The sequence below is a fragment of the Nipponia nippon genome, unplaced genomic scaffold, assembly GCF_047370975.1.
Source record: "Nipponia nippon isolate SJK-2023a ecotype South Korea unplaced genomic scaffold, ASM4737097v1 scaffold_1, whole genome shotgun sequence".
Taxonomy (NCBI): domain Eukaryota; kingdom Metazoa; phylum Chordata; class Aves; order Pelecaniformes; family Threskiornithidae; genus Nipponia; species Nipponia nippon.
Window position 1 is genome coordinate 129,735,964 of NW_028262290.1, and position 16,591 is coordinate 129,752,554.

Sequence of the window (16,591 nt, forward strand, 5' to 3'; positions counted from 1 at the left end):
CAGAGCGGGGCCTTGGTATGGCACTCACGGTGCCCCGTGTTTCTGTGGCAGGTTGTCGTGCTCAGGTTTCCTCTCAGTCGCTTGCCCTGGCTTCCCCTGACAGGAGCAGATTTTTTATTATTATTTTTATTAAATGCGGTACCTCGCTACCATCCTTCCCGTCACTGCTGGCGTAAGAGCACCTGAGGGGCACCTGCCAGAAACGCCAGGGGAAACACCGCGGCTGCCGCCGGTGCCTTGTGAGGAGAAAACTCGGACGGGTGAGCAACAGCTCGAAAACCCCTCCTGTTGCGGGAGGTGAAGTAACGCCTGTCCAGCGGCAGCCGCCGGCCGCTCCGCACCTCAGCTGCGCCCGGGGAGGGAAATGGCGGCGGGCGAGCGGCGCTGGCGGCCGGGGCCGCGCTCTGGGCGCCGCCGCGAGGGGGCGCGGGGGGCCTGGCTCTCGGGGCCGCCGCCGGCGCAGCTGGGCGGATGGCAGCGCCGCGCCGCTGCGGCTGGGTCGCCGCTAGCTGAGAGGGCTGGGCACGCCCTGCTCGCCCCGGCGTGGAAGCACACGAGAGGTTTGCAAAGACCGTGGTAAATCCGGTGCAAACTGATCCTCGTCGCTTTAACGACGCGCCCCCGGTGGGTACGTCTTTTCACACCAGAGCCGAATGTCTCGTTTCTCTGCCGTCTTCTACTAAGGACGCATACGAGGCGTTTCTTTGCACGTGTGTCTCCCCGTGAAGGAGTGGCCGCTGCTGCCCGTTGTGGGAAGCCTGTTTCCCCTCCCTGGCTGGTCGGTTTAAGAGTTAAAAGCGATTTTTTCTCCGTGAGTGGCAGCTCTCTTCTGCTCCTGCCCCTGCGGATGACACACCAGGGTGAGTCAGTCAGCCTGTGGAAATCTGCACTGCGCTTAATTATGAGGAAAAAGTCTTTTGGCTGTGCTGAAAACCTGAAGTTTTCTCACCAAAGAAAACTGGCACAGCATTCCCCGGGACAGAAAATGTCTCCTTTCATCCCTCCGCAAGCCTCAGTTCAGGAGTGGTTGGGTGAGGGTAAAACCTCAGTTTTACCTTTGTGTTGTGTAAGTTCAGACCGTTGCGCTGAGACAGCAGATTACAGGATGCAGTTTCAGTCAAGCTGTGAGACTTCACCTCTTCCCTGCTCTGCAAACTCTTGGCCTCTGGGAGCTGGACCGAGGTGACCAGATGTTGTTCAGCGGAGGGCACCAAGCCACTTAGCACACTTGGCTTCCAGTGGCTGGAGATACTGGAACTGAGGTGGTAACTTTAGTGCGTGAAATAATCTGTTTCACCTTACTAGTTCTCAAGAGGAGATAATTTGAAATACTCTTTCAAGAGCAGGTATCAAAGGTACAAAACCGCAGAGGATCTGCTCCACGGTTAGTACTTAAGGGCAAACAAAATAGTCTTGTTGCTCCAGGCTTATGGTTTACAGCACTTTAAGAATTTCTTCCATACCAGTCCTCGTTATCTCAGTAATTTAATATTAGACTTTAAAAAGCTGCTATAGAAGAGATGCAATAAACCTAAATAAAAATAGTTATCTGTCTATAGAGAAGTATATTTTTTGCTTCACAGTAGTGCATAAATGCGAACCTAATATTTTCAGTGATGATGTCTTCCTCTTAAGAGAGAGAAAAACCCTATCTCCCTGCAAGAAACGTACTGATACATGATGTGTGTGTATGTTTCTTGTTCCCTGTGGGGTGGGCTTGTTGCTGGATGTTTCATGCCTAGCACTGGTGACAAATGTGGAGTTGTTCATAGTCTTGGGTAAGGCACACTGGTGGTGAAATTATTTCCAATGAAATACAATTGTGTAAGACCCAGTAGGTCCAAACGAATTTTGGAAAAGACGTTTCAGGAAATAAAGGTTATCGGAGCACCTGGCATTCTTATGCAGTTGGTTCCCGTCCTTGCTCCACCAGCCATGGTTGCCATCTTCTGGAGGGGGCTTCTCTTGAGTAATGCGAAGTAACGATGCCATTTCCTTCTTCCTTACAAGAACTTGCTTGGTTTTGTGCACTCCCTGTTCCTGTCAGCAGGAGGTGAAGATTAGGAATCCAGTCTGTCTCTGCAAGACTGTGCAAAGTAGTAGCACAGAAGTTAAGCTTCTTGTAGCAATTTTAGTGACTCACAGGAATAATATGTACTGTTTCCTTCTAATACAACCCTGCCTCAAAAAATAAACCAAAAAACCCTGCAACCACTGTTTGCAGAGGAGTGGAAACACAGTAAATAACATACAGTAAAAAGCATTCCTTTTTGATTCCTAGTAAAGATGAAGAGGTTTAATTTGTGAAATACTAGCTGTGCTGCCTATAGTAGTTAATTTTAGTGTTTCCAGCCAAAATTAGAAGTGGCCTGTTTTCAATGACACTTGAAAATTTAGTGCTATGTTGATAGTCTGAAATGGAGATCTTCTGACATGGCAGATGAAATATGTGCCACTGAAGTTCAGTTGTGGTTTAGCTGGCCATGGAGTTGGGATATAATCATATTATTTTAACTCCTGGAGATCATTACTACTTTGGGAAATAAAACCCTCAAGCATCAGAACTGTCAAGATATATATTTTGAACTTTTATTTAAAGGAATACCAGGTTTTATTTATTTTGGAATGTTTAGCCAGGTTTTCATTATTAAAACTAGATGAGAACAAGGGTTTGAGTATTTGAGTAATAATAATAAAAAGGCAAAACACAAACCTATAAATTTTCTATTTTTTTTTAATAGGAAAACTAGCTGTTTTGAAATAACTGCTTGCTTTATGCAAAACTGTTTATCCTACAATATGGATTTAAGCATGTATTCATCTCACATGCTCAATTTGAAAAAGCACAGACTTGTGGTTTATGTGAAGATGGCTCTTCTACTACTAGTTAACCAGATTTTGCCCAAAAAAGGCCAAACTTCCCAATGGATTTGCCCAGGCCAGGCCCCGGTTCTCATAGAAACCCACTAAACTCAACCCTCAATCAATCCATTGCCAACTCAAAATTATTTCCTCATAATTTTGGAAAAATGTGGGAATGCAAGATGAATGCTCCTCATTTTTCTTTTTTGTCGGCTTCCAAATGTAACAGATAATGATGTGTATGACCTTAGAGCGTGGAGAAATGTGTGAATTTTGGAAATGGAGGTTTCTGACTGAACACCTAGAAAACCTGCGTGCAGGGCTGGGTCTGCATTGGAAAGCAGCCCCCAGCCCTTTTCTTCCTTTTTCTCCAGTCTGTCAGCGCAGGGAATGAAAAACGCTTTCCCCAACAGGCATCCCCATACCTGCTCGCCCCCAGGGGAGTCACAGCTATGCTGGCAGAGTGTTTTTATTGGCCTGGTCTGTCATTTGGGGAGGTGAGATACAAATATGTCAACAAGACAAGTCCTTTTGATGTGCCCCTGTTAGAGGGCTCGGCCAACATAGCTATGGTGTTACCACTTGTGCAGAGGGCACCAAGTGTAGTCGGGACCTGCAAAAGTGATTAAAAAGAGCATTATGCTGGTGTGTGTGTGTGTTTGGGGAGGGTGCTGCATGCCACAAAGGTGGTTTTATTGTTGTTTCAGAATAGAATAATACCCCTAAATTATGGACTTAATTTTTTAAAATTAATTTTGGGGAGCTTCCGATTCGGGTGAATTAAAGGTGAGTGCCTTTCCACAGTATATGAGCTTTTAAAACTCTCAGATAAAAGAAACATCATAGCGTGGTGAGGAATAAAAATACTCATTTCATTATTGAAATGGCATCATTTTAGAGATTACTAATAATATATGTTATGTCCTGTGTGCTTGACTGTTAAGTGAGAATAGACCTTTTATTTTAACACTCTCCAGTGGCACCTCCTGAGATTATTTGAGTTGAATTAAATGTTGGGAAATTCCATGAAAATGGCATTCTAATGTTTCTCTATTTCAAGCTTCATTAAGTATATTTGCACTTAGAAGTTGCAAGCAAGATGTTAACATTTCAAATGCTTAAAAATGGAATACATCTCACAATTTAAAAAGTAAAATATAGTAGTAGCGGACTTCCCCCCCCCCCAGGACCTTTCCAGCACTATGCTGGACTCCTCTTGATTTGATTAATGAATATTTTACCTATTAAAAGTAACCATTAATTATTGCACTTGGTTGCAGCAATAATTGTATGTTTCAAATAACTAATTAACATAATAAGTGGAAAGCATCACGGCACCTGAAGTGTGTACTTGCAGTTCACTACATCTGAAAGATCATGAGACGCCTTTTTGACATTTGTAGCTCTGCAGCTAGTTACCAGCCATTATGTTCTGTTTGAATAGAAATTAAGTATCTGATTTACAGCATTAGTTTTTATATTCTGAGACATGAGCTACCGAGAATATTATGAGCATGTCTGCACTCACAGTGCACAGTAATATTCTCTTAATGAATTACGGTTATAGCCTTCTACACAGCTCCCTGCTTCATAGTTGCTGCTGGAATTTTGGGTGGGTTTTTGGAGGAGGGGGTGCATGGGAGATGGCTTAAAAACTGGTGGATCAGGCGCCATCCCTTCTGCCAGAGGCAACTGCAGGCTGAAGCAGCCGTAGGTGGTAGCCTGTTGTTTAGCTGTGCCAGAGGTCTGAGGAGGCCCACATAGACTGGGCTGTATCTCTAATTGGACCAGCTTCTAATGGGACCAGGAAAGGCCACAGCTTGAATTTCGCTGCTGAGAGAGGATGCTAGTTGTGCTCGGCTGCTGGAGAAGAGAGGGTTTGGATGCAGGATGGTACGCGGAGAGCTCGCACACCTTGTAAGGATGGAAGGGGAGCTGTGATGTTGTTCCTCACAGGCTGCATATGACCTTCAAGCTTCCCACTGAGAACACTTACAGTATATGATCCTTTTTTAAAAAAAAATATATTTTAAATAAAGAATTTCACAAATTCTGCACTTGGTTTACAGTACTGTAAATTGATGTAAAGCAAGAAGGCAACTGTTAGGGCAACCTCGCGCAAGTTCTGGTCAACCAGATTGCCCCGCTGAGGAACAAAGGAACAGATCAGTTGCTTGCATCTGTCCGCTACCTTGTGGTTATCCTAGGATGTTCGATACTATCCAACCTAGGTTAATGCAAATTATTTTGGGGACAGAGGAATGGAAAGTTCTTTTAATTTCTGGCAAGGGGAAGCTCTTCTTAAGGCAGTAGATTGTCTGTAATAAGGACCACAAGAGTAGCAAAGTAATATATTTTAAAATAAACAGATGAAGGCATGACTAAGTTGATCAAGTGTTTGGGTTGAGAACTTCTGTCCTGCTCTTATTTGTGTGTTGTGTTATTTATATATAATATATGGCACTGGAAAGTTATGCACACTCTCATTTTTCACTTTAATTGCCTATTTGAAGACAGCATGACAGATCCAAAGGTTGCTTTCAGCAACTGAGGAGCACTGTGGTCACTTACCAGTGTGCAATAATTAACTTAATTGCAGAAATTAGAACATTTTAAAGATTAAGGATCCATAATTGGACTCCATGCATTCTTTCTTTTTTCTGTTGTCCATATCTGAAATATCTTTTTCTTACATACGGTTATATCACAAATATTTTGTTTTTAATGAAAGGTACTTTTCAGGAGATTTGCAAATCCTTGTGTTTACATTTACTTGGCTATTTGGTTTTTAAATTAAAAACTGAAAATGTCAAATGACCTACACAGTTGTGTTGCTGAGCTACCTGAAATCCTGAAATCCTTTTAGTAATTATGCATTAAGTTAGTACATGTGAAGCTGTAATCAGAACCCTATTTGTCTGGCCAATGGGAGGTAAGGGATAGACATTACTTCTAAGAGTTCACAGTCTGAATTAAATAGTGGCAGCTTGCAAGGATGAAACAGGATTGCTCAGTAATAGTGTTATCTAAAAAACTTTCTACTCTTTGTTTGCTGTAAGACCAAAGCACAGATTTGTTTCTGTGTAGGTAATCTGAAATAGCATATACTACCTTATCACCCAGCAAGATACAGTGTTCTCATACGAAAAAGCTTTGAGTTCTTGTGTCTCACAGAGTTTGTGTTCTAAAATGGAGTTTCACATGCGCTGGTCTGCAGCAGTGAATGGATGCTATCGGTTGTGGTGGTCTTTGAGTTTTTTGTGCTTTAATTTTCAGCAGGCTGCTTTTGAACTTCTGTGACCTTTTTTATACAGTTCCTCTTGCAGTGATATCCTCTGACTGCTTCTTACAGGTTCTGCAGTCTTAACACTCAGTGAAGGTAAAATGCTGGATTGTGACGTCCCTGGGATCAGGGTACGTTTCCTATGAAGCGGCAGTTTTTACAAATTCCCCTTTTCTTCAGAAACTTCCAGGAAGACTGCCTCGCTTCCTTCTGAGGGGCACCTATGTGAAGAGGCTAGTGTGTTACTAAACCAGGGCATTAAGTCAGCAGATACTGCTTTCTATGCCTTCCAGCTGCCTGTGTGTGCATTCCCAATATATACTTGTTGGCTTTTTTTTTTCCTGAGGCAGCTTTCATTTAAATAAACCTTCTGTTTGATCTTTTTGCTAACCACGTGGCTACATGCGTAATATGTAATTTGCAGTTGTTAAGATTAATGCTAACTTTTTTGTGCTTGCAGGCTTTAGGAGAGGTCTACAGTAGTTTAAACTTTGGACTGTGACTTGTGATACCTTACCTTGGCTTTGGACTTTGTTATCCTTCTGCAGTAATGCAGCAATTGCAATCAGTCACTTGCTGAGTGGAAAATACGCAGGCCTGCTTTGAGCCACAGCAGAGTGCCAGTAGAGCACTGTCAGCCTGATAGAGCTGTCTCCCCACAGGCCAAAAAGACTGCAGCTTTGTGACCTTCTTGTCATATTTATGTATGTGGCTTGTGTCCTCCAGGGTTTTTTTTTGTGGCTTCATGCACTTACGAGCAATTTGATGGGGGAAATAAACTGTTTGCAGCTAACTGAGAAATTTTTGCAAATCTGGGATAGACTAAACAGGCAGAATTTTGTACTAAATATCCTGAAGCCTCTAGTGTTCACTGAAACTGTGAAAGTTGAAATAAATAGTGTTTTCTTGTTTGTACTTGCCTGAATGTAGCTTTCTTAGTCATCTATTTAATGAGAGCTTAATCTGGAAATGTGGAAGAGTTTGATGTCTAATCTGTTTCACATATTTTGGTAAGTCCATCTCTGTGGCATTTAACACCTTGATCTTGGAAAGAACTTAAATTTGTGTGTAAATATTAAGGTGTTCTTGAAGTCAGGTAGGTTCGAAACTCTTGCAGAATCATGGTATTTATCCTCCAATGTTCTGTCTTTGAAGTGTAGAGCATCGTGTCCTTTTTGGAGATGAGGGAGAATTTTTTTCTGTTAAAGGTGTAATTAGGAGACCGTGTTAAAATCTGTAAATTCGTAGTTGTCTGTGATCTTATCCTTTAAATTCATAAGAAGACCTGAATAACACTGCATTTGGAACTGAAACTGTGAAATTCATAGTGGCTTCCTTGTAGTGCACGTTTTGGATGGGCAACAGTTTCCAGTAACATTGAATTTATCTGTTTCTGGCTTTTTAAGCTACAACCATGTAAGAACAATTGCGGACTTTTGAGGAAGCCAACAGAAATGTTTGCCTTGGCATCATTAGTGAAGCGAGCTAGTTTCAAGGGAAGTGTAGGTTTTAATTAATTAGCTGAGCTGACTTATATCAGCCAGTTTTCAAGGCCAAGTGAAATACAAGACAGGCACTCTGTGAACGTGGTGGTGGGTGAGCGGAACCTGTGTACGGATGTTCTGACAAAGCCAGTGGTGAGTCTGGGGGACCTCTGTGTTGGCAGTTCACCTCAGTGTGATCTTGCGCCGATCTTGCATGAAAAGGTGAGATTATCATAAACATCTCCAAGTGTCTTGGGAGATGGATCATACTGCAAATCCTTGGTTCTTGTAAATATAAGGTGTAGTGGTTTTTAAATCCTTTGCAGGGCCGTTGTTTTCGTAACATTTGAGGCATTTTGTTATTCTTTTTGAGATTAAACAGAAACAGAAATAACACCCTTGGGTTGGGAAGGGGAGTTTTGTCTTTTTGCTTTTGTTGCAACTATTTGGCTTAAGTAATGGCACGGCTGATAGAAGTCTTTTTAAGATATGGACACCCCTGCTAGCCCCCCCCCCCCCCCGCCCCCAATGTAATATCTACAACATCACTGAACTCTGTTGGAGGGTTACAGCTACCAAAACATCTTGATAATCCAGTCACTTCATTTGTATGTGAACAGGGATTCATATGTCCTTCTTTAGGTACCTGGACTCTTGTCAGTCTTGACCTCAACTTCTGCCTGTTAAGTGGTGACACAGTAGGGTAAAAGCAGCACTGGCCACTTCATATTCAAGATGTTGAAGAGTAGTTTAAATTTTACTTCCTTTAAATCATTATTTTTTCTTCTGAGACTATCTTTGCTGCTTTGCTAGTGGTAGTGACCTTTCCTAGTCCTGTAAGAAGAAAGCTTGCGGTTGTAAAATAATGCCACTGAAATTTGTTAGCACTTTTCCGTGTGCCCTTTATAAGGTGAAAAGTGATTTTTCACAATGATTTAAATGCAGGGACTTTATGAAAGTGAAGTTCTTAAGTGAAGTTGCTAATGATAACTTTCTTGTATCTTGTAGGGCAAAACTTACTGCACCATTATATAATAACGAAGATGTGGCATGTATTTTTGTGCAGAAATACTCATGTAGAACAAAGTTATATAATTGATGAAGACTGTACTTACACAGGATGCCTATGCTTTTTTTATTATTCACTCTCTTTAAAATACCTCACCAGGTTAGGATTTTGCAGTGTTTTCAAGCTGCAAGTCATTTCTGTGTAGAGTGAGGTGATGTAGTAATCATAGCTTGGTTCAGTAGTCAGTCGTTCAGTTTGTTAGAACACGCTCCACAGAAAATGCCTGGCTTCGCCTGAGCAGTTCAAAGATGGCACAGTGCAGTCTATGCTCTTAGCCTTAATTACACACTCATACTACTTGTCTGGTTGCCCAGTATGAAGCAGGTTGTGGATGTGAGAAATTGGAGGTGTCTAATTCTATAGATGATTAGTTGAGTAACTCTCTCTCGTGGATGTTAGCACCCAGACTTCTAGTAATGAGGTGGTGGGACCCAGCACAAAACCCTGGGGTAGTTCATATGAAATCAAAATTTTATTTTAATAACATTTCATTAAAGAAAAAGAGAAAAAAACAGGGTTTCCAAAGTCTAACGCCATAGTAAAATAAGAGGACATAGCTAAAAAAAAACCCCACAGCATTACAGAAATTACATAGTGCTTTTCTTCTTCCCACTGTGGAATGAAATCAGTGGAACATAATGCTTATGAGAAGAGACAAGTAATGAAGGCAGCTAATGTACAGCGGGTGGCAATTTGTTCTACCAGATTTAAAGCGTTACAGCAAAACTAATGAAGTAGCGAGTCTTTGATAGCCCATGTTAATTCAAGAAGTGAGGGTAACTAGTTAAAGTAATGCTAATCAACCAGTCCCTTCAAAATCTGTAGTTCGTTTTGTGTGTGTGCTGTCTGGATATTTTTCTTATAAGAAAGGGAGCTCAGATCAGTCCTAGGTTGTACTGCTTAAATATTCCTCAAGAAAAAAATCTGTCATCTGTGAGTGTTTAATCCATTATAGGTGTCTGTTTGGAAACTATTTAGGCTACTTTTGGCTGACTTTGACCAGCCTATGTGTGTTTGAAGAAACATGGACTAAAGATTTAACATTATACAGGACCATTTTGTGAGATTGACAACAGATTTTTCCCTCCCCTGCTCCTCATCCCCGAGTCAGATAGTTGAGAGTGCTGGCTGATACATAACATCCTGGTCAGTGGGATAATGTGTTCAGAGACTGTGGCTTTAGGCAGCATGTGTGGTGTTAGAAAACGGTGCTAGTGTCTGTATGAATGTGCTTACGTGTGAGAGAAGCAGAGTACTGGTAGTCCAGGCTTAAAGGTTCAGCATCAGAGAATACTGCTGCTTAATCTCACTGTAGCTGTGTTTGCTGTCTTGAAAAAAAAAAAAAAAAAAGGAACACAAATGCTAATTATTGTCCTTTTTTTTTTTTTTTTTTTTTTTTTTTTTTTAGCAAGCCTGGGATGGTTGCAGTCTTTTTGTAACTGTTAACAATAATGTATATTCACCCTGTGCTCAAAAGTGTGCTAACTAAGCATCAAGAAAGTAAGTTGAGACTGTCTAAATTGGAAGTAAGATACAGTTAGGGCCGGGGGAGAGTCAGAAGGCAGTACAGGGAAAGAATTATATATGCATATAGTGCTGTGGTGCAAGAGTGAACAAGTGGTTATAGACATCTCCATGTGATTTTTCAGTTGTTCATATGTTGGGACATTTTGAGGGGAGAGGAGTGGGCAGCAGTGTGGCAGTGAGGGCAGGAGAGAGCGATGGGAGGCAGGAGAGTAGCAAGAACTGGGGTTAGGAAGGGGGAGGAGAGAAGAAAGGTGCTGGGTGAGGTTGGGCAGAGGATGAGGAAGAGGGAATGGAGGCAGTGGCATTTTAAGACAGTGAGAAAAAAGCTGGCAGTGGTGAGCAAACTGTACTTGTGGCCTGGATAGCAAGGCTGTGTAGGTTTTCGGTGGGTGTAGTGGGGCTGCCGGTGCGGCCTTCGTGTCCCTCCACCTGAGGAAGGGCTGTGCCGGGGCTGTGTGGCTGCTGGCACCCACAGCACAGCTGGCCTGGACTCTGCTCTTTTCTGCTTTTCTCTTGAGGGCCATGCGGTGGCTCCAGCACAAGTTTCTGTGCTTCTTTTTTCTGTTATTATAGCTGAGGAAGAGAAATAATATCCAACAGTGTTACGTATAGTTCCTGCTACAGTGCAGAAGTGAATGCAGCGTTCTCACGACCAGCAATCCAGCAGCTGGTTGCAAGAGGAATAAAAATGTGTCAAGCATTTGGAGTGCTAAACTCATACAAGATTTTCTTGACCACCTCCTGGATTATTTTTTGGTGGAATTGGGATATACAACACAATCAACTTGAAATACATGTGAAGTCTGATACGTGGAGGGGGAAGGGATAGATACACTGAATAGAGACTGTCTGCAGTCCGTTCCTCCTGTGTCAGGCAGCACCTACTGAGAGACAGGACTCTGCTTTGTGCAGGTGCCAGCAGGCGCATTACTCTGTGCTTTGATAACACGCTCCTACAAAAGTTATGGGGCTTTTGGTTTTTGTCTTTGCATTGTCATCTTCAACTGGTGTTACGGTGAGCCACTGGCGAGCAGCGGAAGGATGGTGGACTCTTCGTTAGAGCTTTCCCTTGTCCTCTCCCACAGATAGGAGCAGCACTCTGATGTAAACCAGCCCCAATTTTGTCTCCTTCAGTCACAGAAACTGTTGTTTATAGATGAAGGTTAATCCCGTTTAAGAACTGGATTAGCCAAAATGTAGTCATTTAACCACAGATGCCTAAGCTTTGGTTGAGGCAGATCTCAGATAGTCCTGACTGGGATTAATGCTCTGCAGACATTCTGAATCGAGACAGTTTCACGGCAGGCCGTGCACCACCGAGGTGTAAATCTAACGGAGCTCACCATGACAGCAGCTGTATGCTTGACCTGCTAAATGACTGTGGGTTTTGTAGAAACAAAGGCAAGTAAAAGGTCTTTGTGTGTTGCGTGAACCTAACTTCCTCAGAGAAGTGAATTATAAAGATAACACAGAAGATAGCTGATGCTTTGCTGTCTTTGGTTAGCTTAATATGGAGTGTGGTGTGCTAGTAATTACTGCAGCATTTCCCCAGGCACCAGCAAGATCTGCTCCTTTTAAGGATAACAGGCTTGGGGTTGCTGGTTGGATTGGCACTTGTGCTTTTATCCCTCTTCTCTGAACTTCATTAAAGGTATTTATCTCTTTAGGGACATACTGATGAAGCCATGTTAGCAAATCCTGGAGCCTGAGCTTTGCAGACATAAGTGTAGGAAGAAAGATTAGGATCAGTCTGAGCTTTGAGGGGGTGGGACAGGGGATTGCCTGCTCACTGAATAAAGACATTATCTGCTTCAGGCAGTGGTGTGACAAACGCACTGACCTCAAGCACAGTCCCCATTCAGTTCAGTTAAAAATCTTCCTTAAGGCAGGGCGGCAGAGACAGATTTCAAAATAATTGTATCATGTTTCGAAAACAAAACCCACAAAACCACGAGAAGCAACTGATCAGGTCAAACAAATGTGGCTATCAAGATAATGAGTTTTTTAAGATTAACAATGCTTAAAGTTGTAGGATGAAGCGAGAACAAGGCAAAATATAGGTTTTGCTTGGAGTTGCTCCCCCCTTCCCCTCCACCACCAACACAAGTAGATACTTCTCAGAAATAAAAGATGGAAAGCAGCAGTGCTACGGGGAGCTATTTAGTCAAAGCAGTTTGTATTCTTTATAGTTAAAATGCAGAAGTTGCACCCAGTATTGCCTTTAAAGTAATGCATAAAATATGTTGTTAATGACTGTGTAGTAATCTGCACAGTCATGATGCACATTTTCCATTGGGAACTTTTGAAGTCTCTTTATGCTCAGCTCCTAAAGGTGCATTTCTGTAATGTAGGACAAGGCTGTATTTGAAACCTCAAAATAATCCTGTTTTTTTTGTATAAGAAGAGTACGTAAACTCTGGGCATACTTCCTTGTTTTGGTTTCAGAAATCTAAACCAGGACTACTTCTTTGTTAGATAAAAGCAAAAAACTTAACTGAAAAGGACAATGAAAACAGTGATTGAAAACATATTCTTTCATTTGAGTGAGAAAGTTAGCACTCGAGGGAATTGGATTGTGTTTGCTTCAGGGCTTTTGGTGGGCAATCCTCTGCTCGGCAAGCATTTGTGCTTCAAGCGCATTTCTGTATTACTTTTCTGATCGAGAGCTTCAGAAAATAAGCTGTAGAGAAGGGAGAAAGCAAAACTCAGAGATGCAGAAGAAAAGTATCAAGGCCCAGTTTAAGAGATCTAATCACTCTTGAAACATCTCAAAATGTGTCAACCATATTTAGAAATAGCTACATTAAAAAAGAAGAAAGCTTGATCCTTTTAACACTGTAAATCATGGAAAGCAGTGAAAACTAGTATTTATGAGGGGGATTGTGAAAGCTTGTGTGACAGTTGGAAATTACATCACTGTTGATGTTTCAAATTCTTGTGTAAAGTAATGCAATACTGTGTTTATGAATGAATGAACAAATGATTGTGCTGTGCTAAGCATACTCTATATGGATAAACTGGGTTGAGCTATTTTATATCTCTTGTCTTCGCTTATGTTACTTTGCAGTATATACTCCCTTATGTTTCAATGAAAATATAGAAAACTCAATTCAGTGTATGTATTTTTTATTCCAGATACAGACCCACGTGTATTAGAGAAACAAGAACTTCAGCAGCCAACCTATGTTGCTTTAAGTTACATTAACAGGTAAGTGTGGTTATTTTTCAGGTATAACTGATCTTGGTTTGTGCAATATGTGTATATATGTATGTGCCAAAATGGTATGCCTATGTATACGTTCTGTTTTGTTTCATGTTATATGACAGCTGTTTTGGAAAGACAGTTGAATTAAAATGTAACAAAATTGTTTATCACTTTTATATAGGGCACAAGTAGCCCTTCAGCGGCACTGCTCAAATACTTAGGGGATGAGGTTTTAGCCTTTTATTTTTAAGCTAAATCTTGTGCAAAACGAGATAATTTGTCTCTGCTTAATTTTCTACTTTCTTGTACTCCACACAAGTGAGTGGAGAATTAATTCAATTAAAAGTGAAATTTAACTGATAGTAGTCCAATATGTGAAAGAATTTTTTACAGTACTTTTACAGTACTTCTCAAGTTTTTCAGCCACAATGTATCTTGCTTATCAGCCCTATATAACCTAATAAGAAATTAAACCAATTTTTAAAGTTTTTATCTAAATAACAGAGCCTTGGCTTTTCAGTTACTGACTGATGGTAGAACTGAAACCTCCAGAGTACTCCAGCATGGAGGAATGGGAGGGTTGCTCATGTCTCAGGCTGTGTTATGGGAAAGAGCAGCCTGAGAGCTGCTCCTTATTTTTCCTCTCACCTAAGTACATCGTAGAATTCAATGGAGGTAGCTCAGATCACTTTTCCTCTGGGAGGAGAGTGACCCATGGAGCATGCTGCATGGAAGGGAAAGATGGCAAGGTTTTGTGCAGTTGCAGTGCCCCTTTTTCAGTATGTTTGCCGAACTGTCTTCTAATCCTAAATTCTAATCCTAAACGAAGACTGTACAGGAAGTGTAATTCCTAATTTAAAACCCTTTTTCCTGTTCTAGGTGAATCAACATGCTGCTATTCTGGGATTATTTTGCCTTCTTTTACATCATACTGTTTTGTTGATCAGGTGTACTGTGGTTGAAAGTTCCAGTTAGTTGCATTTTGGAAGTGCATGTCTCAGAAAACATTCTGTATGGGATTATTGGCTTTTATACATGGGCCACCAGTTTCCTTTTGTATCTTTGCTGTCTAGAGGATGAGAGACAAACTCACAAGCCTGCAAGATTAACCCAAAATTTAATCCAGGATAGACTGAATTGGTTCAAACTCTCATGGGTCATACTGATGAAAATTTTTATTTCTAATTCTATTTCATGTTAAAAATGGGGAAAAAAAAAACAAACTAACAAAGTTTTTCAAACACAGAATCCACCGTTTGGCTTTGTATAATATTTGCTGTAGAGAAAGGGTGTCAGCAGTGAGGGGAAAAGAAGACTTTGAGGTATGAAAGTAAGAAGTGGTGTTCACTTGGTAAAATGACTAAATTTTCTCCACTGTATGAGAGTATGATGATTAAGAATAGCTGGTATTGACATGATTTCCTACTTGGCAAGTAACTCCTCTTCTTCCTGGAGACAGTCCTACCCTTTAAAGCATATTCTGAAATTAACCATGACCCTTTTTAACACTTATTTCTGTTGATCTCATTTAATGTATAAAACTCCTCCTCCCCGCCCCCCCCCCCCCCCCCCCCCGCCAATATGTGGGCTTGGTATGTTGTTGTGTATGTTGGTATGTTTCCCTCTTTCCGTTATATACTTGGGCGTTTTCTCTTGTTGCTTCTGTGGTTATTTTACTTAATGTGAGGGAGAGGGAAGATTTTTTAAAAATTAGGGAAAAGCTGTTTTAAGACCACAGAAAGTACCATGGGGCTTGATTGTCCAATTTGGAATCAGACTACTTTTAAAGTAGTTTGAAAGAGATACCTCATCTAGATTTCATTATTTTGATACCCTTTTTAACTGAGTTCTGTGTGACTGAGACAGTTTTAGTTACTCGCTACAGATTTTGTCCAAACTTTGTTACCCTTTCAGTTGTGAGAAGTAATTCTGCAGAACTGTATTGAGTTGTTGTTCTAGCAGAACCCAATCTGAGTTGACTCTTGTTTAAACCAGCTGCTATTTAATTGCTCTTTTAATTGTATTTAAATTTTTTCCAAAGTGCTGATGTCTTTCACTGAACCACCTGCTCTATGCAGCTCAAGCTCTTGAGGGAGCAGCAATATCCATTACACTACGAGACATGCCTTTCTATTTCCCACTACATATGCCAGAGACGAGTTCTGCTTTGTTGTCCCAGGCTATGAACTCAGATTTTGTAGCCTAATACATGTCATAAACATGTTTCATACTGTTAGATATCAAACACCAGATACTGCTGCACTTTTTTTAAACCCATGCTTTTATGGCTTCCAAGTGGAACTGAACTTAGCTTCGTTCCTGCTGTGAGTTCCAGACCTTAAAGCAATCTTCCTCTGCAGGTTTGTATATTCAATATGTTCTGTGTGGGCCATACGCTGTTGTGGAGCCTGGGAAAATAGGGACTTCGGATTCTCAGGGACTGTCGAAATTGTATGATAAGATGCACACTTAATATATGTTGTGGTAGAAAGATTAAGTGGGTGTGCTTTATGCTCTGCCGATTGCCCTGTTGTATGGTGGCCATTATAAGCTAAAACAAAACAAAACATAAATCTGGGTTGTCTGGTTTGATAGCTGGGAGGATAAAGTATCAGTAAAGCAGATAGTAGAGATAGAAGGGTACAGGAGTCTTTGTTTCCAGCCTGAACCATACTCTTTTTTTCCACTTCCCTTCTACCCCTGGTTATTTTCTCAGGCATATTAATACGGCAATATTGTATGTGCCCTTAAGTTTCGAAACAACCTTCAGATTGTGCACGTCTGAATCTGTAAGACTCCGTCTCTTTCTCTTGCTGGAGATTTACTGCCATTACAGCCTTCAGTAACTACACGCAGATGCAGCTTCCATAGTGTGTGATCCTCATACAGACAGATAACGTTCCTTTTAAAACCAGTGGACAAAATATAAATTATAGATCATAATGGTTTATTATCGCTACATCAAACACTTGCACCAGGCACGGACTGAATTGCCCCAAATCTTTTTTTCAGATGAAGTTTAGTGTAGCCTTAAGGCAGTACCCAGTATTGATGATTGTTCCCTACCTACTTTCCGTTTGCTTTCTTAGAAGTCAAAATTGGAGTCAGTAAGACACGCTGCTGCCAAAGTAGATGCAGCTCATCTGCTTCCATCCTGTAAA

The 16,591-nt window shown here is 41.3% G+C and overlaps 1 protein-coding gene across 2 annotated transcripts in view; it reads left to right on the plus strand.

The window, feature by feature from the left end:
- The window catches only part of JAZF1 (JAZF zinc finger 1), a 200,628-nt gene that overhangs the window by 95,813 nt on the left and 88,224 nt on the right, over positions 1-16,591 (plus strand). The window contains exons 1-2 of one of the 2 annotated variants that reach the window (XM_087772459.1): positions 489-860; positions 13,361-13,433. In XM_087772459.1, the coding sequence (XP_087628585.1) occupies positions 848-860; positions 13,361-13,433 (86 nt within the window). In that variant the 5' untranslated portion in view covers positions 489-847. Of the gene's footprint in view, positions 1-488; positions 861-13,360; positions 13,434-16,591 lie in introns of those variants that run through there. The other variant, XM_087772454.1, reaches the window with a different exon arrangement.